This window comes from Castanea sativa, chromosome 1 (assembly GCF_040712315.1).
Source record: "Castanea sativa cultivar Marrone di Chiusa Pesio chromosome 1, ASM4071231v1".
In the NCBI taxonomy this organism is placed as follows: domain Eukaryota; kingdom Viridiplantae; phylum Streptophyta; class Magnoliopsida; order Fagales; family Fagaceae; genus Castanea; species Castanea sativa.
In genome coordinates, this window is record NC_134013.1 from 13468033 (window position 1) to 13495864 (window position 27832).

General features: G+C 35.1%; 2 protein-coding genes and 1 non-coding gene across 3 annotated transcripts; 1 reads left to right on the plus strand and 2 right to left on the minus strand.

Moving 5' to 3' along the window:
• Positions 1-12461: 12461 nt before the first annotated feature.
• On the minus strand, positions 12462-15452 carry LOC142622236 (high mobility group B protein 9). The gene is made up of 6 exons (XM_075795682.1): positions 15037-15452; positions 14704-14782; positions 14453-14615; positions 14153-14260; positions 13010-13383; positions 12462-12764 (listed from the first exon to the last, which is right to left on the minus strand). The coding sequence occupies exons 1-6, from the start codon at positions 15186-15188 to the stop codon at positions 12663-12665; spliced, it is 978 nt and encodes a 325-aa protein (XP_075651797.1). The 5' UTR covers positions 15189-15452; the 3' UTR covers positions 12462-12662.
• Positions 15453-22263: 6811 nt separating this feature from the next.
• On the minus strand, positions 22264-22407 carry LOC142622997 (U4 spliceosomal RNA). Its single transcript, XR_012842024.1, has one exon. It is a non-coding gene; the product is annotated as a U4 spliceosomal RNA (small nuclear RNA).
• A 60-nt stretch (positions 22408-22467) lies between these two features.
• Positions 22468-24631, plus strand: LOC142607963 (pentatricopeptide repeat-containing protein At5g40410, mitochondrial). The gene has a single exon (XM_075779655.1). The coding sequence runs from the start codon at positions 22648-22650 to the stop codon at positions 24472-24474; it is 1827 nt and encodes a 608-aa protein (XP_075635770.1). The 5' UTR covers positions 22468-22647; the 3' UTR covers positions 24475-24631.
• The last annotated feature ends 3201 nt before the right edge of the window (positions 24632-27832 follow it).

Sequence of the window (27832 nt, forward strand, 5' to 3'; positions counted from 1 at the left end):
TAATTGGATATTCGATCATCTTAATCAAGAATAACGTTCTAAGGAAGCACTATGTTATTTCTTCAATTCTCATCTTTGAGCCTTTTTAGATGGTAATACTTGACCTTTGAGCTCTTTTTATCTTCAATTATGCATCAATTGTGAATAATTTTGCCTTAAAATTACTTATATTTTGATATTTGAATATTAAATTTTATACACTAGTTATATATCCATTTAAAAAATATATCTATTAACTATATAAAAAGAGGCAATGCCTCTGTCATTTTGGTTTAGTCAGCCACTTCGTCTTTTTTTTTTTTTTCAAGTTCTGAACAGTAGCTACAGTACCAAACGGAATGGTAGCTGCAGTAGCTATAGTTTTTTTTCTCAGTCTTCTGTTTGTACTTTATTTCCTTTTTATATATATATATTGTTATACTAACACAACAAATTTCACAATATTTACACAATTATTGAGGTGTCAATTTCTTATAAGTCAAAATAAAATAAGAAAATATGAAACTGTGACCAACCACAACCGAAAATAAATGTTTTGTGAAAATGTTGAGACACTTGTTAGGTGAATGTGTAAAAGTTACAATACTTTTGGTTTGTTCAATATGTACTTTTTTTTCAGTCATCGATTTGTGCTCTTTTTTCCACTAACTATATAAAAAGAGGCAATGCCTCTACAGTGCCCCTTTGGTGTAGTGAGCCATTTTTTTCCCCAAGTTTTGAAATAGTTGCTACAGTGCCACTTTGGTTTGTTCAAGTGCCACTGTAGCTATAGTAACTATAGCTTTTTTTCTCAGTCTTCCGTTTGTACTTTTTTTTTTCTTTTAAATATTTATAAGAACCCGCATATATATTTGATGAATCACGGGTTCGTCAGTTGTAGTGAGGTCGTCCAGACGGGACTAGAGGTCTGCTTCTGTCACAACGGAAGAAGAAATTCTCCGGAATGGTCACCGGTGTGGTGCCTGCCATAACGCCTCTGATGCCAAAGTTAGTACAAGGGAGTTTATAATAATAGAGTATAAGAATGATTAGGGATATCTTGTAACTGTGTTTGTCCTTTCTGTTGGCAATGCGTGGGCTTTATATATGTTGTTCTAGATTCTAGCCGTTGTGGCAGTTATTGTAACTTTAATGCCTCTTTTAGTAACGCTTCTTACTGAGTAATGGGGTTTTAATATGCCTTCAACGGTTTGTCCAGCTGGTTCTGTAACCGTCCGGGGTATTATTGGTGGCATTGAATGATCCTGATATCCTCGTCGGTGACGTGGATACTTGCTTAGGCTTGTCTCAGAGAGCGGTCTCGTCAATCCTATCGGATGCCTTAGTCTCGTCGGTAGTTGATCTCGTCAGTCCCATTAGATGCCTTAGTCTCGCCGGTAGTTGATTTCGTCAGTCTCATCAGATGCCCCCGGATTATGTGGTCGTCATGATGTGCCATGACGACCATAGAAGATGAAAGGTTTTTTTTTTTTTTTAAACGATTTTTTGGCTACGTCAGTAGTGTACATTCGTCTAGGCGGAATCTTATCACGAGACTTCGTCAATAATGTACATCCGTCTAGGTGGAATCTTATTACTTACTTCATTGGTAATGTACATCCGTCAAGGCGGAATCTTATTACCTAACCATTTTCGATGATCTTTTGGCTTCGTCGGTAATGTACATCCGTCAAGGCGGAATCTTATTACCTAGCCATTTTTGATGATCTTTTGGCTTCATCAGTAATGTACATCCGTCAAGGCGGAATCTTATTACCTAGCCATTTTCGATGATCTTTTGGCTTCGTCAGTAAGCCGACGATCTGGACACTCCCTATTTCGTCCTTTATGTTCGTCCTCCCTCTTTCCCCTGTCTTCTGTTTTCTTCATATCTTTAATGGCGGCTAGCGCATCCTCAGCATTCATGTACTTTTGCGCCTTTAAAAGCATTTCTGCCATCGTCTTAGGTGGATTTTTTGCCAGCGAAACTACAAACTCTCTAGACTTCAGCCCTGCTTTAAAGGTCGTCAGTTGTACTTTGTCATCAGCGTCGTCCACTTCCAGGGTTTCTCGGGTAAAGCGTTTCACGTATGACCGCAAGGTTTCTTTCTCCCGTTGCTTAATAGTGAGTAGGTGGTCCGCTGGTCTCTTAGGACGTTGCCCTCCGACGAAATGGCGCAGAAAGGCGCTACTCAACTGTTCGAAGCTATCAATGGATGAGGTTGGCAACTTAATGAACCACTCTCTTGCAGCTCCCTTAAGTGTGGTAGGGAATGAACGACACATTATTTCATCAGGGGGCTGTTGGAGGTCTAATGTCATCTTAAAGGTATTAAGGTGATCCTGGGGGTCCTTAAGCCCGTCAAAATGCTCAAGCTGAGGCAACCGAAACTTCGCCGGCACTGGTCGTTCCAAGACTGCCACGGTGAAAGGAGAATCTGTTGCCCTGACCATTCTATCCAGGCTCCGATCTGTCTTCTCCTTAATAGCATTTCTTAGTTCGTCCATCTCTTTCCTCATCTCTTGAAGAAGATCAGAATTTTGTTCGTCTGGAGTAGTGGTCCTTCGTCGGTCGCTTCTCCCATGGCTGTCTCCTTCATTCTCCTGGACAACTCTGGACAGATTCTCCTTATGCTGAAGTTGTTGTCTCATCTCCTGATTCTGCCTGATGAGCTCTTCAACGGTGGCCAGAAGAGCTTTGACTTGCTGGGCTAAGGCCACTGAATCCTGGTTGGACTCCATCTGAATATTGAAGTTGGTAGAAACTACGCTTTCGAACCGTTAATACGAAAATGTCATTCACACAGACGGCGCCAAACTGATGAATCACGGGTTCGTCAGTTGTAGTGAGGTCGTCCAGACAGGACCAAACTGATGAATCACTGGTTCGTCAATTGTAGTGAGGTCGTCCAGACAGGACTAGAGGTCTGCTTCTGTCACGACAGAAGAAGAAATTCTCCGAAATGGTCACCGATGTGGTGCCTGCCATAACGCCTCTGATGCCAAAGTTAGTACAAGGGAGTTTATAATAATAGACTATAAGAATGATTAGGGATATCTTGTAACTGTGTTCGTCCCTTCTGTTGGCAATATGTGGGCTTTATATATGTTGTTCTAGATTCTAGCCGTTCTGGCAGTTATTGTGACTTTAATGCCTCTTTTAGTAACGCTTCTTGCTGAGTAATGGGGTTTTAATATGCCTTCAACGGTTTGTCCAACTAGTTCTGTAACCGTTCGGGGTATTATTGGTGGCATTGAATGATCCTGGTATCCACGTCGATGACGTGGATACTTGCTTAGGCTCGTCTCAGAGAGCGGTCTCGTCAGTCCTATCAGATGCCTTAGTCTCGTCGGTAGTTGATCTCGTCAGTCCCATTATATGCCTTAGTCTCGTCAATAGTTGATTTCGTTAGTCCCATCAGTATTGTTAAACTAATACAACAAATTTCACAATATTTTCACAATTATTAAGGTGTCAATTTGTTATAAGTTAAAATAAAATAATAAAATATGAAATTGTGACCAACCACAACTGAAAATAAATGTTTTGTGAAAATGTTGCGACACTTGTTGGGTGAATTTGTAAAAGTTATAGTACTTTTAGTTTGTTCAATATGTACTGTTCATCGCTTTTTTTATTTTTTTTTTCAGTCATCGATTTGTGCTCTTTTATTCTATATATAAAAAGAGCAAATAGGCTCATAAAATGTGTTATGAATAGCATTTTTGGTTTAGTGACTTGTCTTCCCCCTTTTTTTCCTTCAAGTTCACCAACTTGGTTTGAGCTTGTTTTTTTTCTTGTAAAGGATTTTTATATATTTACTTTCTACTTATAATGTAAGCTTATATTGTATACACACAAAACGTAACAAATATTATATACAATTGAAAAAAAATTGTACAAATTTTGCAAATGTGTACAGCATTTACCAATTTTTATGTGTTTACAATATTAATTTACATTGTAAGTACAATGTATATTTCTCTATATATATATATATATATATATATATATATATTATATATAAAAAGAGGGAACGGGAAAAGTTACAGTAATTTCGCTATAATAGTTTTGGTTTGTTTAACTTTCACTGTTTTGTTGGCCTTTTTTTTGTGAATGCAAAAAGTTGTAGTATATTTGCTATATTATTTTTGGTTTGTCCACAATAATTTTCACAACACTTTCATAACAAATCAAATATGGTAAATTGTTATTAGTTCTAATTTAAACTTACCAATAAAACTACTTTTTTACCCACTAATAACAACTTGATGTTGTCACAATATTTTCAAAACTGCTGAGCTGTCAATTCTTTACAGGTTAAAATAAAATATAACAAAATTATAAAGGTATTAGCTTAATCAATTTTGTTGAGCCAAAATTCACTATTCCCCGTACAATTTTCTTGGGTTGACTTTTTGTATATTTTTTTTCTTTACACACTATTTTAGGTAAAAACACATAGTTTTACACACAAAAACAAAAACTTAGGAAAAAAAATTTTCATCCTTTATGTGTGGGGTAGTTTACAATTCTTCCTTAAACCTTAAAATCAAGCAATTTTTCCCTTAATATTTTAGAAAATAGCAAATATGTCATATTATTATTCTCTCAGTTAAATCCTAATGAAAGCTTATGATTCTTAAAATATTTATTATGTAATGTCTAAATTACTCCTGCTAAATTTTAACATCCTAAAAATTTTCTTTACATATTTTGAGTTTCATATAATAAAAATTCTTAGAAAGTTAGAATGATGATATTCGATGACATATGTCTTTAGTTATCTTTTTTTATTTTTTATTTTTTATTTTTTATTTTAAATTTCTTAGCAAAACTCAATTGTTTATTGTCGAAAGATGATATTCGTTCCCATTCTTAAAAGTTTTTAGAGAATAGATATATTGTCTTTAGCAATTAGGTACTAAAAAACAATTATAGTTAAATAAATATTTATATATTAAATAGCTACCCTAACTTTGTGATTGATCAAAATTCTTAAACTGATGATTAACTTTTAACAACATAATTATCAAAATTCCTAAAATTAATGTCTCTTTTGGTTAATGTAAATCTCTATATACTTTAAAAATCAAATAATTCATATCTTTGTTTTGTAATACAAATAAAATCTAGAATTAACCTTAATTACTATAGTACTTTTTTCCACGGCAAACACGTGTCTTGCAAGTCCTGCCCTAACTAGTAAATAATAAATTGTACGCAATCAATTAAACTATATAAATTTACATAAAAAATAATAATAAAAAAAAACTCAATATAAAATAAATTAATACAATAGGGACAAAAAGAGAGAGAGATCCAGAGAGAGAGACCAGTGTTGTTTGATTTGTGAGCAGAGTTGATGCAAGTCCCCGAATGGAGGCTAGAAGCAGCTAGCAGCCTAGCAGTTTTTTTTTTTTTTTTTCTTTCTTTCTTTTAACGACAGATTTATGTTAAACCAATACAGCCTTTTTTTGTCTTATCATTTTTTTTCATTACGAGGACTGGAGGAGTACTTCTAATTGGAACTTGGAAGACGATTCTTGATGGACAAAGAATTTGACTGTCTTTTTTATTATTATCTTTTCTTTTTTGGATATTTTGCTTTTCCTTTTTGGGATATTGTTAATTTGGGAATTTGTTAAATGTTTTTCTATATAATTTTTTGGATTCAGATATTCTAAATTTACTAAGGTACTCTACCAATAGATTTCTTTAAATCCTAACAATTATTTTATTATTTAAGGGTCTAAATTTTACCATGTTAGTATTTCACTAATAATACTCTTAAAATAATAAAATAGTGTTGCAAACAAAACAATTAAAATTATTATTAGTGGAATACTAACATATTAAAATCTAGACCATTAAATTATTAAAGAATTGTTAAAATTTAAGGAAATCTATTTAGTAGAGTACCCTATGAATCCCAATTTTACGCTCCGTTTGTTTCAATGGAAAACCTTGTGTAAAGATAGTTTTCTTTATTTTCCAATGTTTGGTAACATAAAAAAAATATGAGTTAAAGGAAAATTATCTTTGGTCAATATAAAAAATATGGCTTATTTTTAGAGATTGTTTTCCATTAATTTTTTTTGGAAAACAACTCTATCTCACAGCAAGCTAAATAAGGGAAGTTAGGAGGTTGTTTTTTAATTTATTTAAAGTTGCTACCAAACATTGGAAAATGAGATAGTTTTATAAAAAATACTTTTTAAAAAATGACTCATTTTCTAGAAAACATCATTATTGAAACAAACAGAGCGTTATAATCAATCTATTTAGAAGATCTGAATTCCAAATTTTTTTCAAAGAGAAGTAACTGAACCAAGAGTATGTTTTACTTTCTAAACTCATTCCTAAGTTTGGTTGTGAATTGTAACATTAGAATAAAACTTAAAATATATATTTAGGAAATATCTTATTCATATAATTATATTTTTTAAAATATTTTAAAAAATTTGAGAGAGAGAGAGAGAGAGAGAGAAATTATTTTTTATCGTTTTTTATTTTTATAATGGTTACATTTATATGAAAAGTTTGTTTACTTGGAAATATATTAATTTTAAAAATTATTGCATCTACTAAGAAATAGCTATTGCAACTCTTTTAGAGCATTCACATCTGAAAATGTAAAAATATAAAAATATAAAAATAAAAATAAAAACTTATTTTACATCATCAAACATTACTTTATCTATTTTACCAGTCCATTCAACAACACACCCAATATCTCAATTCTTATTTTTACATCTAACCCAATAAAATAATACTTTCCAGAGGCTCTTCTATTTTTTAGGTAAAGATTAATAATTTGAATTTATTATAATTTAGAATTTCTACTTTTTCCAATCACAAAAAAAAAAAAAAAAAATCTAAGGGTGTGATGAATATGTGGGGTGAGTTTTGTAGATTGGAGGAGTTTTAAAACTAACAAAAGAGTGATCATATTTTGTAGAGAGTTAGTGAGTAGATGTAGGAATTTAAATCAACGTTAAAGTAGGAGTTTATTAGAAGCAGGAAGGCATTTCAACGTAGATGTAACGCAGGAATATATTATTTTTGTCAATTTACTATTTTAACCCCATTTTTAAGTTTTAGGTAAAGGTATTTTTTACAATAAAAAAAGCAATAACTAACTTTCTTTTGCCAATTTACTATTTTAACTCCTTTTTAAATTATTGGTTAATTAATTTAGGGGTATTTTTGACAAGAAAAAAAGCAGTAACTAACTTTTCGAATCCTCTTAATATATATAGATAGATAAACTACACAATCAAATAATATAAAATACTACCAAAAGCCTTGTAGCTGAATTGACACCTCCCCATGTACAAAGTGCTTGGGGGTCTAGGGAAAAAAGGGTTCAAGCTGCGTAGCAGCATGTTATAATTATTTTTAAATATATATATATATATATAATACTATTCTCTTTCTTTCCTTCTAGTCTCTTTTTCTCTTCACCCACGACCTCAAATATAACCAACCACCACACCCACAACCAAAATTAGCCGCCTCCACCACAATCAAAATCAAGCTCCACTGCCATCACAATCTGTATCCATCTCATGGCCAAAAAAAAAAAACTAAACTAAACTAAACCACAGCAGCCACCACTAGGGATGGCCATACCCATTGGGTAATGGATATCCAACCCTACCCGATCCAAATATTTCGGGTAATACCCGGTTCTTCATGGGCAGAGCTTAACCGGGTAGGGTATGGGTATTACCCGAATTGATCGGGTAGGGTATGGATATTATCCAAACCCGACCTATAAAAAAAATAAAAAAAACCTAAACCTCTCTCACCGTCACTCACACTCTCTCTGCCTCTCCGCCTCTCCTCACCGCTTCGTGTTGTGGGAAGGTAAGAAAAGAATTATGGTGTTTCAGTTTATGGGCTTACCGTAGTCCACACTTGAAATTGCTCTAGGCCTCCTTGGACGAAACGTCATCGCTTTCATCATCATCATCTTCTTCACTATCATTGGGTACTCCGATCAAAGACGAACTCTCACACGATTCCTCAACTTCTTCTTCTTCTTCCTCCAAAGCCTTCACGGGTTCACGAATCTCAAACCCCGACCCGACTTCGTTTCGAATCGCGGAATTCACATCACCGATCATCTTCTTCTTCTTCTTCTCCCTCCGGAGCCTTCACGGGTTCACGGATCTCAAACCGCGACCTGACTTCATTTCGGATCGCGGAATCCACATCACCGATCTTCATCTTCTTCTTCTTCTTCTTCTTCTTCCTCCGGAGCCTTCACGGGTTCACGGATCTCAAACCCCGACCCGACTTCTTTTGGGATCGCGGAATCCACATCACCAATCGTTAGCTTCACTTTGTCTCTAGTAGCTGATCTTGGTAACCTTCAAAAACCCATCATTAGTTTCATGCATTTCTCTGCTTCCATCATCAACTGCACAAAAAAATAATCAAACGATCTGATCGAAATTGTTGTTTTGAAATTTTTTATTGATTAGTTTTTTATTTTATTTTATTTTTATGATAAAGCTATTGGTTAGTTTTTAAGTTAAAATGTTTTGGATTTTTTTTTAAAAAAAAAAGAGTTTCGGGTAGGGTATGGATATCCATGAATAATAGATCCGAGTAAGATTCGGGTATGGATACTAATGGATATTGATATTTGGGTAACCATGGGAAAAAATTTCGGGTAGGGTATGGGTATACCCAATCCATACCCTACCCATGGCCATCCTTAGCCACCACCCTCATAGTCCACCACCACTACCCAAAATCCAACAACAACAATGCCACCACCAACAGCAACAGCCACCACTACTAAATCCATTCCCACAAACCCAAATAAAAAAACAAAACAAAAACTAAATCAGAACCACAACCCACAACTACCAACCACAAAAAACATAGTAACCACCACTGCTGCACACACACCACCACCATCATCATCGAAAATATAAACAAAAACTCAAATCTAAACACACAAAATCCACTGTGAAACCCACAAAACCCATAATCCAAACCCAGAAAAAACCCACAATTAGAGATGGGAGGAAGGCGAAGATAAGTGAGAGGGAGGTAGAGGAGAGCGAGAGGGGCAGAGATGAGAAAGGGAGGCGGAGGAGAGTGAGAAAGGTGGAGATGAAAGGGAGGCGGAGGAGAGTGACAGAGGTGAGAGAAGGAGAGGCAGATGATTTAAGAGGAGGAGAGTGTGTGAGGAGAGAGAAGATAATAAAATATAGTATTTTGGTTTTAACATGCTTGCTACAATAGATTGTATATTAGAAAACCAACAATTCACGGTTGCCTAAAAAAATAGCAATTTATACCCGAATAAACTTGATTTTTGGGGTGTTGGTTGGTAAAATAGCAACTAAGGGGTTTTTTACACCTGACCCACTCCTAATGCTAATGCTCTTAAAGAGGAATAGTTATTCTTCATTTTGAAGATTATTTATTCATAGGAATAACTATGAATAGCTAAATCATAACTATTAATAAAAACATAACCAAACTAAAAAATAGCTAAAAATCATAGGAATAAATATTACATTACAAAAATTATTGTAGTCTACCAAACATACCCTTGGGAATATACAAGCATTGTTGGCCCCTCTCTAGCTCCACCTATGCGCCGACTCACCAAGATTGGGGTGTAACAAATCAACCACTTCCCATAGACATTCTAGCATGTATTTCTCTTTGATAATGGCTTAAATTTGAATATTTATATTGTTATTAGAAGGCATTAGCATACTTGTTTTGAGTTAATTCATGCATGTAAGGTTGAATTTAATCAACCATGTGTTGGCTTTATTCCATGCCAAATTTGCTTGTAATTCAGCATATAGAAACCCTGTATTTAGGTGGGAATAATGTATGGATTGTGTGTGAGAGAGTGTGAAGAAAACTCAAGATGTGTGCACTCAAGAAGAGCCTCGAGATTGGATCTCGCGACTGGCAAGTCGCCAATGGTGACACATGTGTGGAGCATGCCAGGGAGCTGAAGGGTCACAATAGCTGGAGCACTACTGGACAAAACTTCCAGTTTGGCCAAGCAGTTAACTCACGACTCTAACTCGCGACTTGTTCCAGTCGCGAGTTTGAGTTGCCAGAATGCCCTATTTGGATGAAAACTGACTTTCCACATTCCTCACATACCCTACTATAAATACCCTCATTCCCACGAAATGTAAGTATGGCTATTCAGAGAAAAAAACCCTAGATAGGTTTTCTACGACACACCCCCCCCCCTAATAGAGAGAGCTACTCATTCTTAGAGAGAAATCTTTGTAGTCTCTTCTCATTCCTTCTCCCATTGTTATACTTATTGAGAGGATATTTGTACCAAAACACTACACACACCCATTTAGAGTGTTTAGTGTTTTTAGAGCTTAGGAAGTATTGGAAGATGCCAAGGATGGCAGATGCAATGGGCTTATTGCGGGATCCGGTAAGCTAGAGAAGACAAGGTTCAGCGTAACCCTGTTGGAGCAAGAAGCTTGAAGGACTTAGGTGCACTGGGTAGATTAGGCTTGGAGGGTCTTCTGCTATTCATGTATCCCAACTTCATTCTTTAGTAGATTATTGACCGCTTGGAGGGCGGCAGAAAGGTTTTTTGTCGAGTTCTTCAGTTTCCGCTTCGATAACACATCCCCGTGTTATCTTTGTGTTTGCATCCTTCTTCTATTTCTTTTTACTTTTTAATTACTGCTGTGTTTGTGATTAAATATGGTTTAGAGTGTGTTACCAATTTGGTTATAGCTTATATTTCATTTTCCGCACATATATTGTTTGATTATAAGCTTATGTTGGTAATTTTAAATTTGGGGTCTAAACGTTTATAAGTGTTTTACACACTATTTGAACTTTCAATGCATTTTATATTTGGTTTTGAAATAATGTTGAATAATTAATTTTGTACTTAATTAAATTTAATGCACGAATTTGTTTTTTGTAGGAGAACATAATTTTTTTTTTATATATATATAAGATAGAATTTCTACTCTAGCCTAATATAAGTGTATATGTGTGTGAAGCTCCCTCTTGGAGACTTGAACCCCGACCCTTGCCCCCCACACTCCACAAGTATTTATACTTGTAAAGTGACCACTGCACCAAGGGTGCGCGATGGTGTAGGAGAATAGAATTAAATAAGTAAATTTGTGCAAAAAAGAAGGCTAATAGACTTTACTTTTACAAGGGTCGTAATGAAAGTCAAAGTAGGTCCACCCAATGAAATTTGAGTCCAATTGGAGTAAGGAATCAAAAGAAATTTGCAACAAATTCAAGTCCAATTCGGACTAGGATTCCAATTTGCGCACTAGTTAGTATTTTGAGCATAGCTTTCAACTCAGATATCCAATCGAGATAATTCAAGTTGAGCTAAAAATGTAACTTAAAGAACTACAACTTTGTAATTTACCAAAAGTCCAAATTCTAACATTAAATGGGCCAAAAACATTGGTTAAGTAAAGTCTAAAAATTTGTGATTTTCTCTAAACGAGAATTCAACTTATAATAAGATTCATTGACCTATTTAAAGGCTCTTTAGAAAAAAATTCAAAAGAGAGCTATCATAGAACTTAATTTAAGTTTTCTTAAAAATTCTTTACCCTTTTTAGAGTTTTATTTGTGTGCATATTCTATTATAATTCTGCCTAAAACTCGTTTCCATTCTCTCACAGGCCACTCATGAATATTCCACCCTTTTTTTTTTTCCTCTCTCATCTCTAACTTCTTTATATCACAGTCATCTCATTAAAGATAGAATAATACCTCGAACTTGCGCTAACCTGACCCACTCTAACCCAACGCAAATTTTCCTCGCCTTCAAGCACGAAACGAGGCACCCCTAATCTAACCCCCGCCATATCATCCATGAGAAAGTAGAAAACCAATTTAGGAATTACCAAAAAGAAATGGGGAGGACATAGCAAATAAAAGGGATTGATAATAAATTGATGAACCAAAATAGAAATGACAACCTTGTCTTATGTATACACTGCTTTCTATGTTTCATAAAGTTTTCATCTGTACTAATGGCAAAGCCAGACCCATAATAACAAAGTAACTTGAGAAACAACCCAGGGGGTTGGCTGAGTTGGTAGAGCTCTCAGCCTCAGGGTGCTTGTACTGGGCTCGACTGGGTGTGCTCCCCAGTTCGAGTCTTGCTACCTGCACTTTGAAACGAATTTCCTGGGCCAGTGCTTTACCCCTTCGCAGGGCTCTCCCGGCACGAACAGTGATTAGTCTCTGGTTGAAAGCCTTGAGGATACACTGTGGGCAACCAAAAAAAAAAAAAGTAACTTGAGAAACAACTAAACGGCATTTACTTGCTCGAGTTCTTCTTGCAAACCAAATAACAGAAAATGTGCTCACTAAGGAAAACAAGTCTGTTTTCTAGAGTCTAGACTAAGATTCATTTTCTATAAACCTTTCCCCTCAAAAACAACTAGGGCGAGTGAGGAGCTTAAAAGTAATCAGCCGCTTAGTATCAACTATCAAAGCTAAAATACTAAGAATTAGAACACCTGTCAAAACATCAATATGCATGCAATGCAAGAATTGCAATTGCCTAACAGTCTACCACATATGTATGAAATATAGTACAACTTAAAAAGTTGAGTTAAAATTCTTTTGCTTTTGCTGCCTTTCCACAATTCTTGATCCCTAATAATAGTCAGCTGTCTCAACTTCCAAGTTCCATGGTCTGACTGATCATTTTCTCTTTGTACTCTTTCAATTCTCTCTTGTATCGTTCTTTGTCTTTCAACCCAATGTTCTGGTAAACCTATAATAAGGAAACAACAATACTGTTAATAATCAATTTGCAAATCTGAAGTACTCACTACTTATCACTCTTGTTAATCTCTAAAGGAAAACTACAGATAATCTTAGGAAGAAGCCCCAATCATTTTAACAACTTGCTGATTTTTCTTGATTGGGAAGTTATATATTTTCATTCTACCAGAAGATGAAAATGATTCTACCAAGGAAGCAACCCGTAAAAGGTTTGTATTGTATCATTGAGATTACCATCCTTTCTTCAGCGCTGAGGTTGCTCCATGACTCACCAATCATCTTTGTGAACTCCCTTTCTCTGTTTGGGTACAAAGACTTGAGCTTGTAATGCTTCTCGGCAAAGAAAAAGTTATAGCCACTCCTATTGGGTTTTGGATAATTGGGGTCTCCCCTTCTTCTATTTCTTCTCCTCCTCTGACCAGAATGGCGACGTTTGGAGGTGTATGGTACAATGGCACTGTTAGAGTCTGGAATTGAGGTAGAAGAATCTGGCTGCTCCGGATGATAAAGTACTCCTTTAAGAATCTCAGAGCCCAATTTCACAGACACCAAGTAACCACAATCGCATTTCCCTTCAATTGTTCCAATAGCTGAGAAGCATGAAGTGCCTGTACAAGATGGTGAGAAAAGGTGAGAAAAGCTTAATTGCTATACACACTTAATACTGTGATTTCCCATTACGGTTCATGGTAAAAAAAATTCATATTTTTTAGTAATATTTTCGCAATTAGTCCATATTATTATTTGCTAATTGATACTTAGAAAAGTCTCAATGAAATAGTACCATTGTATTTATTTTGCTCTCATCACAATTGGGAGAAACAAACCCTCTCTTATGTTACGGAAAGCAATGGCATTTAATCATATCAAACACCTAAAAATTGGACTATAGAGTTGAAAGATATGGACTCATCAACGGCTATTAATGCTGCCAAACTAGCCTTAAACGCTTACAAGACTATGAAGAAAAATAAAAACGTTTACAAGACAAGACAACCACCACATATTTTAGTTGGTATAAGATAGTAGCAGCGGGACCCCATTAAAAGGGAGACTAATAAGAAATCACTTTAATTTACATGAACATCAAACATATCATAATCTAAATGGCAACCATATATTTTTCTTGGTAATTGAATAGCAACCATATAATGGCAATCCATTTGGTGCCTCAAAAGATTCATTGACTTTTACATCAATTAAGCATAAGCATAACATTTTGTGGCAGAGAAATCAAAACAAACAGCTACATATACGTGTGGTGTGGTTGAAACTCACTTTATCCTCTTATACTTTCGTAAAGTGAAATAAAAAGAAAGGAATAAAAATACAAGAAAATAGGCAAGGAATAATTTTTTATTTTATTTTATATATTACCTTCATTAAGTGGTTCTGGTCCTTCTGGATGATCATTAGTTTTTTTGGGGGAATATTCTACTAGAGCCAATTCAGGTCTCCACGAAGGGTTGCTAGCAGGAAAAGAAACTGCAAACATATATATAAAATTGGACCCATAATTTACCAACACACAAAAAAAAAAAAAAAAAGCAACGCCATAAAGAACCAGAAGGAAAAAAAGGAGGCAATAATCAGTGTCCAGAGACAAAGATCAAGGAACAAAGTAACCATTAAACAAAGAAAACGAGAGAAACAGGAGAGACAAAAACAATAATTTACCTGTTGGAGTAAACACTGGACCTTGTAGCTTAAAGAAGTAAACTTGTTCATAATGGTAAAGAAGACTAAAGTAGTGTTTCCTCAATACAAAAGAAGCGCTTGTTGTTGTTGCAGAGAACCTGAAAATATTACCCACTTCTCTCCATTTCTTCTCCGCAACAACCTAAGCAGAAATTCATAACGTATCCATGGTATAAGAATATACATAAAGGATTTTACATCCGAAAAAAGATTAGGTAACAAAGCCAAACCTTCTCATAGCCACCCCTCTTTGTAACCTCTACATAGAGAATATGCAAATCTAGCTCCTTCCCACCAATCACAGGAATCCTTAAAATACAACAGTGAAACAAAAAAAGATTAAAAAAAGAACACAAACACAAGAATCAAACATGAAATACAAGTACAACACAAACTTTAAACTAAAAATAAAAATGGAAGAAAATGTTTTTTTATTCCACATAAATCCCACTATTAAACGTCACATACTGTTCTATCTATAATATTATCATCAATGTGCAAATCCCCTTTAAAATAATAGTATTCCAAGAAAAAAAAAATGAAGTCTAAAAAAAAAAACTTACATAAATTTAGTTGTCATCATAAAATGGAAGCGCCTGAGAGTGTCCCAGAAGACAGTAGGGTCTTTGACAACATCTTCATGGGAAGCAAGTGGAGCAGGATAACTCTTACCCTCCACCACATTCGAGCTCTTTGTTCTCGCCACCGGCGACATTTTTCACGGTGGCCGGAGAAAGCAAGGTTGAAAAGTCTCAGAGAGTGAGAGACAGTGAGATATATTAATGAACTGTTAATAATGAAACATGATTTCCAAGATAAGATAGTAATTAGGGTACAGTAGAAGTCACATACATATGTTAAGGCCAAGAAAAAAAAATGTATGACCGAAGCAAAAAAAAAAAAATTTAAAGAAGAGGGTTGAACGCGTGGGAGGTAACGGTTACACAAGCTTGGCTTTTTCTGCAATTTTGAAAAGAATGACCAATTACTGTACGAAGTCCTAGTGTTTATTTAATTTTTTCACAGGGCTATAGTTCATAATTACACGCTTTAGCTAACACTCTTTCTCGTGCCAATCGAAGCTGACTGACATTTCTGCAACTGTATGAACTGTTATACACATAACATTACTCTCTCTTTCACTTTCTCTGTCTCTCCAAACGTTGACATGCACTTGGGTTTCTTCTTCTGTTGATGTCTGAAACGTATCTTTAGAGTACATTTGGTATTAGATATCTGAAGAGACTTTAAAGGGTGGGTTGTTATAGAGTACACTCGAGTGTATTACTCAGTATATAAGGTACGGAAGGTTATCTCATATAGTCATATCTGTATCATAATTCATAAGCTTTTGCTTGGGTGAAAGGCTCTGTTTGGACGCTACTTTGTGAATTCTTTGGGTTTCTCTTTTATCTGGTTTGTTTGGGTGGATCACGGTTTTATCCAACAAAACATGTTTTAGCCTCCCGTATATAAGCGTCACTGGGTGGCTTCAGATCTCTGACACAGACAATGTTTTTGTTTATATTTTCTGCATATATACTTTTTGCTGACTTGGGAAATTCACATGTATGATGTATGTACTTTGTAAATCTGAAAAGGATTGAAAATTTTATACCACAAAATTTATAAATTTTTTTAAAAAAAAAGGTAGAAAGAAGAAAATACAATAAAACTAGCCACACATTTAATTAATTATTGTGTTTAATTGTGATTCATGCTAGATAAAAATAGTACTAATTGTATAATCATGTGAAGGAGAAATTACTTTTATTATAGGTTGACAACTCAAAGCATGTAAAATTAAATGTTATAGCCAATTAGGTTGTTTTAAGTTGGGTGGGGGCATTATAGCTAGAATTGTGATACAATTAAAAGAGAATCTAAAACCAATTGTTATTCTTGTTGACAATATTTGGTCTTTGTTAGATCAACTCAATGCATTATAATTGTATGACCTATTTCTTTTTGTCACCTTAAAAAAACTTTGTTAATAATTATAATAGGATTTAAATTAATGATGTCTATTTCATGATGATTATTTTTTATTATTAAGTTAATATATCATTTTTTTTTAATGTATTTGAGATTTGAGTTCATATCTTAACAATAAAAAACCTTACCAATTGAGATAATTAAAACTAACTAAAATAAAACTTAAACTTCATCAAAATACTCGTGCTACTTTGAAAATTCAACATCAAGAAAACCCAGTTGAAATATATCAATATGCGATCCAACACTCCAAGATGTGAAATCAATGTGTTCCTAACTGGTAGATGGTTCTATATTTTGGTAATTCGGCTGAAATATTACAAGAAGTGTAACTTTCTCTATTGTTAGTTCAACACTATCTCTTGTAAAAATTGTACCAAAATAAACATGATTCAACATATGATCTAGTTTATGACACGAAGGAAAAAAAATATATATATATATATAATAATAATAAAAAAAAAAAATTTATGTACAGTATTTTAAGTGTTGTTCTTTAAGTTTCTTCTTAAAATTTCGTCATGTGACTACTTAATTTAAAAAAAATACACTTTCATCCATGAGAAAAAAGTTACATGACAAAATTTTAAGAAATAAACTTAAGAAATAACACATAAGTACAATATTTAAGTTTTGTTCAAAATAATATACACGTCTAAAATTGAAGTTCTCGTGATTTTAGCCAAAAATTAAATATAAAAAAATAACGATTTGACACAAGAATGGAATATGATGTATCTATAATAACTAATAACATTGTTTTTTTTTTTATTAAACTCAATATTGTATGTTGTTTTCTCTAACGTTGCCTTTGAAACAAAAACAACATACGTTTCACTAACTAGTAACTAGTCATTAAAGTATGTTGAGGGCCACTTTCAGTTAGACAACCTATGTTCAGCAAATCGTGACTCGAGGATTGTCATCGGGAATCGAGGCTTAAATTGTCCAATGAGCTGTTTAAATTTATCACAGGCCTCATTGCCTTGTTTTCATATTAACTTTTTGGAGCCACAAAAGCCTACTTCCCTTTCTCAGGACATTTCCATTGACTATTGACCATTTACACCTGGACTTGTAAATGCCATATGTAGGCATATTTAGTATCAAAGTCTCAAAAAACCTCCAGCACCCGGACTTTTAAAAGGTTACTATTGCAAAAATATTTAGAATTGTGCTATAGTGCGATTCTACATTTAGAATCGCACTGTAGCTTAATTCTAAAACAAAATTTAATATTTTATTTGTTTGCTCTCTCATTCACACGACACTTCATACTATCCAATCTCTCTCTCCATCGCTAAAACTTCACACAGTCTCATCTCTCTCATCTCTCATTGCACGCTCTCAACTCTCACACTCTCTCTCTCTCTCTTTGTGTCGGTGGTTAGGCCTCCACGCTAGTGGATTGACGGGTTCTGAGGGTTTTTTTTTTTTTTTTTGCTGTGACCGGTGCTTAAAGGAAAAGGTGGGTATGGCTAAAGTGGGTTGTGGGTCGAAGTTCTCTCAAGTCCAGTGTTTCTGGGTTTTGTTGGTCGTTGGAGATTGCCAGTGTTTGGATTTGGTGTTGCTGGGTTTCAACGTTGTGGTTGTTGGCATTCTGAGTTTTTAGGTTTTAGCATTCTGGGTTTCTGGGTTACTCATATTGGTGATGGTTTTGGTGGAGATTGGCATGGATCACGGCAAGGTCGTGCATGGTGGAGATGGGCGTGGATTCGATGGGTTTTTCTGTTGTGATGCTAGGTTTTTTTTTTTTTTAATATGGGTTTTTGTTCCGGTGGGATTTTGGTGGGCAGTAGTAGCATGGTGGGCATGATGGAGGCACGGTGGTGGTGATTAGGCAGTGGAGGCGCGGTGCTAAAGGTTAAGGGAAGGTACATACGTGTGTGGTGGAGAAAATTGGGGAAAAAAAAGGAAAAATATATATTTTATTGTGTAGATATATTATTTTAATGAGTAGAATAGGAAATTAAAAGGTGGGATGCTGGGTGTATTGTAAAATGGTATTATATAAATGATGAAGTGGGTTTTGAGATGGTAAAATAGAATAGTTTGAAGATTTGGAATGCGAATGCTCTAAGTGGGAAATGTAGGAGAAATTTAACCTCAAGGTACAAAAAGAGCCCAACAGTTAGACTTGTGAAATCTGAGAATTGCAATTTTTTTACAATTGTGCTATAGTGTCATCATAAATGTAAGATGTCATTGTAGCACAATTGTAAAAATTATAATATATTTTAATTCCAAAAGATCACTGTAGCACTGTAACAGCAGCACAAAAGTTATATATTATATTATTTTAGTGGGTAATATATATTATTTTAATGAGTAGAATAGGAAAATAAAATTTGGGATGTTAATTGTGTTATAAAATGATATGGTATAATTGATAAAGTACCTTTTTGAAATGGTAAAATAAAATAGAATGGAAGTTGCGGATGCGAATGCTTTTTAATTAGTAATGGTTCGATTTGAGAACAAAAAATCTTTTTAATAACAGTCTATAATGTTTAAACAATATTATATATATTTTTACACATTTTTTAATCCACATGTATTTCTAAAAAATATAAAAAATATTACTATAATAACATTACCAAATGGGCCTAAATCCTCTTAACAATTTTAGATACCAAATCATATTACAGTAAAATTTAGGAATTACATCTCAAACACATCCCATTTATATTTGAAAACCCAAACTCATAAAAATCAACATGTTATCTTATCATTAGAAGGGTGAAAAGAGTCTAAGTAAGTCTAAATAAACATTTTACTCGAAAAAAGTCTAAATAAACATTTTAAACACTATTTAATAAATTTTAAATATTAATAAGCACTTTTAGACTAAATCAAAATTTTAAAATTCAAAAACGAATCGGCCAATTGAATCTATACGATCGTGAATCAATCACTAGACATGTCTGATCATATTTAAATAAATAAATAAAAACTATAAAAATTTGAGAACCAACTAAAATCGAGAACCTGGTTGGATTGAAATTGAAGGATTAGTTCTCACAAATCTGACAAAGCCAAATGCTACTCAGCACCATCGTTCAACATCTCCATTTATCATCTTCATTAATGATTCTAACTACCACAAACATAATCTTCCTTGCTACTCACCAAGAATCTGTTTGACACTTTGACATTGCCAAAGCAATTGCTCAACTTTATAATCTGTCATTTCTCTTACTGCTTCCTTTTTGAATTTTCTATAAACTTTCTTTCTTGTCTATAATTTATGGATAGAATTCGGTTGAAAAAAAAAAGATAAAAGAAATATTATTTAATATTTAATTGTGGCAATATACTCGGTCTTTTATAGGAGAGTAATTATTAAATACTTCATGAGTAATATTCCTTCATCTTACTTAATTGTGGGTTCCGTTAATTAAATTTAGACGAAAATATATTTTTGGCATTTGAATTTTATGTTATTTTCATTTTGGCACTTCACATTTAGAATTTGTATTTGGGCCCATCATGTTTGAATCAATTTTCATATTGGCATAACCCTCTATTTTCGTGAGTAATCTAACCATCCATAATTTGTTTTTGCTACCTATAACAATAACATTTTTGCATTCCACAACATTTTAGAGTTAGAATGTCATGAAATAGTTAAATATAGAGGGATATAATGGTCTAATCACTAATGAAAAATACACTATATGGCCAATATGAAAATGAAATTAAATATGAAGGGTCAAATTAAAAGTTTTGACATGTAAATGGCGTAAATGAAAACAATCATAAACTTTTAAGTGTTAAAACCCTACTTTAGTCTTAAATTTATGGTTGGAGCCTCCATTAATGTGAGACTACTATTGGATATTGAATAATTTTCCTTTTTAAGAATCCATTAATATAGTGCAAATAATATTTATGAAACATTAATTTAATCACATTAGCATTTATTTATGGCCTGTTAATTAATATCCATATTAATAGCAAATATAATAAAATTTCATTATGATTTTTTTTATATATATATAAGATAAAAATTATACTTTAGCCTAATTTAAGTGTATATGTGTGTGTGAAACTCCCTCTTGACAACTTAAACTTTGGTTTTTGCTTCTCACACCCCACAAACGCTAATACTTGTAGAGTGGTGTGCGGTGGTAAATCCATTTTCAAATGAAAACCTTTGGGCAATGCCACATTAATTTCTTGTACAAATGACATGGTATTTTTTTTTTTAATTTTTTTGACGAGCACACGGTAATTGATCTATGGGTTAGCTTACAATTTCACTGTTATAGGAACAAGTTAAAAAAAAAAAAAAAAAAAAAAAGAAAAAAAAAGGATGAAGACGATTAACATAAAACTGCAAAAGCATCATAGTAGTTCTATTAACGGATTTTGGAGCACCTAGGGCTTGTTTGGATCAATATTTTTTATCACTCAATTTCCGTCGCTCATCGCTCATCGCTCTTTACTCATCACTCATCACTCGTCACTCAAAATACCCTACCCTTTTGGCAGCATCACTCACTTGTCATCACTCAATATTTTTCACACTGTTTGTGAGCCCCATACCTATCACTCAATGCAGCTTTTTTTTTTTTTCAGTACCCAAACTCACCGAACCCAGTGAAAAAAAAAGAAGAAGCAAGAATTGAAGACTGAACCCAGTGTAAGAAGAAGAAAAAAAAAACCCAAAAACCTGAACCCAATAAAAGAAGAAAGAAAGAAAAAAAGAAAGAACTGAAGACCGAACCAGTAAAAGAAGAAGGAAAAAAAAGAAAAAGGAAGAACTGAAGACCAAATCAGTGAAAAAAAAAATGTAGAACTGAAGACCGAACCCAGGAGAAGAAAGGGAAAAAAAAAAGTCAAACAGTCAAAATGTGCAGCTGTGGGTCCCTCCATGTGTGTTTAATTACAAATATGCCATTGAATTATGAGTTATGGAAACTGAAAACAGCTAAAATGTGTTTTCATTTTTCATAATTCATCACTCAAAAATCAAAGAATTGAGTGATGGAAACTAAGTCACGAAATATGAGTCATGGAATCCAAACAATTGCTCTTCCATGGGCCCCACCAATTTTGGATCATAAGTTATGAAAACAGGATGATATCACTCAGTTTTGTGGGTTTTCAAACAACACCCTAGTTATCATCATCCAATTTTGTACGGTATAAAATATTGTAGATTAGATTTCTCATAATTTAGTAAATTTACCAATCAATTGTGAGTCATATTTATTATCTAATTATATATCAAATATTTTTGATGAAATATTAGCATTACCAAGCAAAGAAAAGAAACTACACTTCTAACTTATTTGAGTCTCAAACAACAAACAGCCAAAGCCAAACAACTTAACCATACAAGTCATTTGCATCTAAAAAAATTTAAATTAAAAAAAAAACTAAATTATTAACAGATGTTTTAAAGATTACAAAAATATCTAAAGTTTACAAAAAGGCACATCACAAGTGTGCAGAGTCACATGAATTGTCTAATGTGATTATTCGTGACCTATATACATAATTTTAAGTGCTTACAAGTGTATTAATTTATTTTTAAATTTTAAGTGTGACCAATATTATTATTTAATAATACATCTACCCACTCGAAAAATGTAAATACAAGCCATATAATTTATGGCCATATTGAAGTCCCAGGGCAGAAGAGCTCGAGGCCCATACCACAAGCAGGAAGAGACACGATTTACCTAAAAAAATAACAATCGTAAAAGCCTCACTTGAACCCAGAACAATAAAAATATCTTCCGGCCCATTTAAGAGCGAAAAATTTGAACTAGAATTGTAGGGCTTTACCCCTTAGGGAGCCCTTCCAGAAATTCTCGAAGGCCTGAGCTGAACCCAGGCCTAAGAGGGGGTTTGGAAATAGTTTTCAACCAGCAATAGACGCGTCTCGGTTAGAACCTCACGGACTGCGTCATTGCCCCAAGCGCAAAGATAATTTGCCTGTTCTCACCCATTTAATTTTATAGTTCTCAGTCACCTCCGCTACCTAATCTATTAGCGATGTGGGATTCTAGTTCTCACTTCAAACCTTGTTGGTTCTGACTTTTGAGTCCCCCTTCACAAAAAACGTGAACTCAAAAGTAAAAAGGCTGTCAGTGGGATGTTTAGGAAGCACCGTAACGTTCTCATCAAATATCCTTTTGGCTCTGAATGATTCAATTGAATGATGGGCGATGGTAAAAGCGGCTCTCTCCTACATTTCTGATTGCCCTTTGGTTCTATACAAACTCTTCACACACAGAAAACTCCACAACTCTCTTTTCCCTCAAGAACCACTCGTTTCCGCTCTCATTCTTGCTTTAAACTCTTGCTCTTCTATTTCATACTGCCAGGCAATTCATGCCCGCGTAATCAAATCTGTGGATTATAGCGATGGGTTTATTGGTGATCAGTTGGTGACTAAGTACGTTAAATTTGGAGGTGCAGAAGATGCACAGAAGTTGTTTGATGAAATGCCGCACAAGGATGTGGTCTCCTGGAATTCTTTAATTTCTGGGTTTTCGCAAATGGGGTGTATTGGTAAGTGCCTAAGTACACTTTTTAGGATGAAATTTGAGATGGGGATGAAACCTAATGAGGTCACACTTTTATCTGTAATCAGTGCCTGTACTGATTTTGTAGTACTAGATGTTGGCAAGTACATTCATGGGTGTGCACTGAAGTTAGGAATATTGTTGGAAACTAAGGTTGGTAACTCTCTTGTTAATATGTATGGGAAGTCCGGGTATTTAGATGCGGCTTGTCGATTATTTGAGGCAATGCCTATTAGGAATATTGTTTCATGGAATTCAATGGTTATGATTTATAAACAAAATGGGTTTGCGGAGGAGGCGGTTAGTTGTTTTAGTTTGATGAGAATGGCTGGAGTTGAGCCTGATGAAGGTACTATTGTGGTCTTGCTTCAGGCTTGTGAAGATTTAGGTGTAGGAAAACTAGCAGAGGGCTTTCATGGTTTAATCCTTTGTTATGGTATCAATGCCAATGGAAGAATTTTGACTGTGCTTTCAAATTTGTATGCAAAGTTGGGGAGATTAGACACATCATGGAAGGTTTTCAGAGAGATGCTTAATCCGGACAGAGTAGCTTGGACAGCCATGCTTGCTGGCTACGCTGTGCACGGGCATGGAAAAAAAGCAATGGAGATCTTTGAAAGCATGATTAAGGAAGGTTTGGAGCCTGATCATGTTACCTTCACGCATCTGTTAAATGCTTGTAGCCATTCAGGGTTTGTCAAGGAGGGAAAGTATTACTTCAAGATCATGTCTGAAGTATATGGAATTGTACCCCGATTGGATCACTATTCATGCATGGTTGATCTTCTTGGCCGCTCTGGTCTTCTGAATGATGCTTATGAGCTGATCATACACATGCCAATGGAACCTAATTCTGGTGTCTGGGGAGCCCTCCTTGGTGCTTGTCGGGTTTATGGTAACATTGAGCTGGGGAAAGAAGTTGCAGAGCGACTAATTGGTTTAGACCCATCAGATCCCAGAAACTATATCATGCTTTCAAATATATATTGTGCTGCTGGTCTATGGAGAGATGCTTCACAGGTTAGGACTTTGATGAAGGATAGAGGTCTCATCAGAACTTCTGGATGCAGTTTTGTTGAACATGGAAACAAAATCCATCGCTTTGTAGCTGGTGATCGATCTCACCCTGAGTGGGAGAAGATATATGTAAAGTTGGAAGAACTGATCGAAAAGATTCGGAGGGCTGGATTTGTGTCTAAAACTGAATTTGTTCTGCATGATGTTGAAGAGGAGATTAAAGAGGATATGATCAATAAACACAGTGAGAAGCTAGCCATTGCATTTGGGCTTTTGGTAACCACTGCGGGCATGCCATTAATTATAATAAAGAATCTTAGAATATGCTGTGACTGTCACAGCACTGCAAAGTTCATATCACTGGTTGAGAAGCGTACTATCATAATACGAGATCCAAAGCGATTTCACCACTTTGACAATGGACTCTGCTCTTGTGGTGACTATTGGTGATACTCTCCGTTATTACATGATTTACAAATTACATCATGACTGTCATGTAACGATCGCTGAAATGCACGAAACTTTTGTCTATGATTAGTATTGCTTGGCTATATATACATCAATTCAAATTTTTTACTATGATGACACTTTAATTGGATTAAAATTAGAAGATGCTTGCTCCCAGTCCATGGCCAATGATTTAACAGAATAGACAAATGGAACTAAATTTGATTCTCCTTTTCTTGACAGTGCCCTAGATGCATACGTTGAAAGGAATGAGCAATGCCAAATAGATGGCACAAGACTCTGTTGGTATGCGTCTACATCTTCATGTGAAGGAAGTGGCTCAAATGCACTGAGCAATTGATCCTGAAGAATAAGTGAATAACTGTGTTGGGTGACAGCACAGGTCAGGTCATTTGAAAAATATAGCAAAAATGTGTTTCAGACGAGACATAAAACTCACAGGTTTCCTCCTCCCTAGCCGGAGAAAGGCTTGGGTGGCTACTCTTTCTGACCGTAACAACAATTTCTATTGCAAACAAGCAGTATTCAGTGCTGTGTTTACACTTGGTCTGTAGATCTATCCCAAAACTCCATCCACCATCTTGCTCAGCTTCCATGCAGCATTAATTCCCCCAAGAAAATTGGAACTACACATGATGAGCAGTTATTTCAAACAGTGCTTCCGCTTTAGTTGTCACCTTATTATTCTCTGCTTGTCGTTGAATCTTCAAATCCTTCTCCAATGACAACCAAGTGTGGTACCCTGATCCGTTTTCCATCCATCTCGATTAATTAGCATGTTGTCATTGAATCTTCCCACTACGTAGAGCTGGTAAGGCCCAAACAAGATACCTATGCACAAGTTTAATTGTGCGTTTGTGTAACGGTCAAGTGACCAAAATATATTGAAGCTCATGTAGGATTAGTCCTAACCTTTACATACATATTAAAGGTTCTTTGTAAATTGTAACATATACAGCTGCTAAGGGCTTCTTCTTCTATGATCATAGGCCGTCAAGCGGAATCTTCTGTCCTTTTTTCTCTCTCTCTTGTGCTTCTCCACATATGTTTTATATTTTTTTTCTTTGGATTTTAACGGACTAGACCCAAGTTAAATCTCCTTCGATCTTACTTCTCTTGCTTATGAAATGGGCATTAACGTGAATTTCTGAATCAGACACTAAGCAATACGCCTTGTGCTTGTGTCCATGAAAGTAAAACACCACATCATCTATGGGTGTGGGTGAATGTGTTTCAAACTTCTTTTTTTCTCTCTCTCTTTGTTGCTTGTCCTACATTGATTAGGAGTGAATCACCTTCAATGAAGCTTAGGGTCCGTTTGGTTGGGTGAAATAGGGAGGATGGTAGAGTTCAGGTGTTTTCTCCCCTGACCCACAAATATTCTATCATTTCAATTTAGGGAGAAAACAGAAAGAAGAATAATAATTGCAATCAATGACTGAATTATTCTCTTCTCCTCATCTTATGTGTTGGAATATTAATAGTTTCTTTTTTCCTTGAGCATGAACGTGTGATTGACCTTTTTTTTTCTTTTTTTTTTTGTGCGTGATAGAACATACAAGTTGTTGTCTTTTGTTTCTCTCTCCTTTATTTTTTCTATTTTCTGGTTTAACTAGATGTAATTTAAAATATAAAAAAATTGGGCATGATTTTTCTTTTTTCAATAAATTGGGGTGATTGTCTTTTTTCACTTTTTTGTTTTAATTGGGCATCATTTTTAATAAGCGTGTAGCGGGCCTTTTGTGTGGTATTAGGCTGGACTGGTTCTTCCCGTACTAGGCTCGAGGTGTTCTAGATCAGGAAGTTGGGACTGGTTCAATTGCAACCCACCTTAGTTCGGCTTGTGCGCAAACTCGATCACATGCCTCTAGCAAGTAGAGCTGTTATGACAATTACGGCAGGCAGATACAATAAAGATGATAACAAAGATTCATTCACCACTTAGACAAAATAAATAATGGGTCGTTACGAGAAACACATGTTTTATGAGATGGCAATACAAATAAATACGGAACATGTGATAATAAGCTTATTGAATCACAAAGAAATATTAGTTTGTCATGCAGAGTTATATCATGGGGTCTAAGTCAAGAAGGAAAAAACCAATTCATCAATGCGAATAATCTCTCCGGTGAAGAAATTAACTGATTTGAAAGAACGGGCCCTAAATGACTTGTGCCCAGATAAGCATCTCGCTTTTAGTAGAGAGTGTGGTTTGAGAGGGTGGGGGGAAATCATCCTATTCGGTGCATGCCTGCTGTGCTATTCTCTCATTTTTGTTTTTTTCTTTTCTTTTCTCTCCAATTCTTTCTTTCATTTCCCTTTCGTTTTTTATCTCTTCCTGTTTTACTTAGTCATTGTGATTCTTTTTTTTTTTTAGAATACTGTTCTGCCCCTCCCCCCCCCCCTCTTGTGCACAGTAGGAGTTCTTTATATAATGCCTGCCGTGACTGGCTTTTACCATTTTAGCCCTTAACCGTCTTTGTCTGGTTTACGCGTCCTTGCCGACCATTACTGATTGGTCAGCTGCCCAACCAGTGCCATTTACCTGTGCTGGCCGCGCCACTCCACCTCACCAGACAAAGAAAACTATTTTGTTTGTTTGCTAGCCGTGACATTCTTACCTACCACGGTGTAAGTATTCTCTTCCTTTCCATCCCTCATGACATGCACTTAGTGGTTCCAACTCAACTTTACTTCTTTTGGGCAATATGTCATCCCAGTAGGACACTACCTCCAAAAGAGTCTGAGCAGGAAACACAAAAATAAGCCAGTGGTGTTTAGGCCTTGTGCGTGCCTTGCTTCCATGCTCGTCTGAAATCTGCCTGCTGCTCATGCGCTTGTCGTGGCCTGAAGGTCCGTCTGCCTGTTCTGCCGTTTGTTCTTGACTTCTTACGGCGTGGGTTGCTTTATTGATTTCTCATTCTTTATGGCTTGCTGGGCTTTGCCCGATTGTGGGCTTCCCCTCCTTCATGCCATTCTCTGTGTTCTATTCTTAGCCTTGCTACTACTTCCTGCCACGTCATTCTGCCATGCCTGCCGTGATGTTTACTTGACCCAGGACTGCTGGGTTTCTTTGGGCTTATTGTTCATCCCTTTTCTAATGGCCCAATAAACTCATTGGGTATTTTACTACATTACTTGCGGGCTCTCACGTCCCGTTTACTTCCTTTTGGGCATCCTTGACCCGTTTACTAACTCCTTGGGTTTCCTTGGCCCAAGTACTTTATACTTTATCCTTGGGGCTTATAGATTCTCCATTACCCCTTACTTTCTTTACTTACATTACTTTGGGCCTGCTGTGGCAGCTGTGACATATTCTTACTTTTCTACATCCATA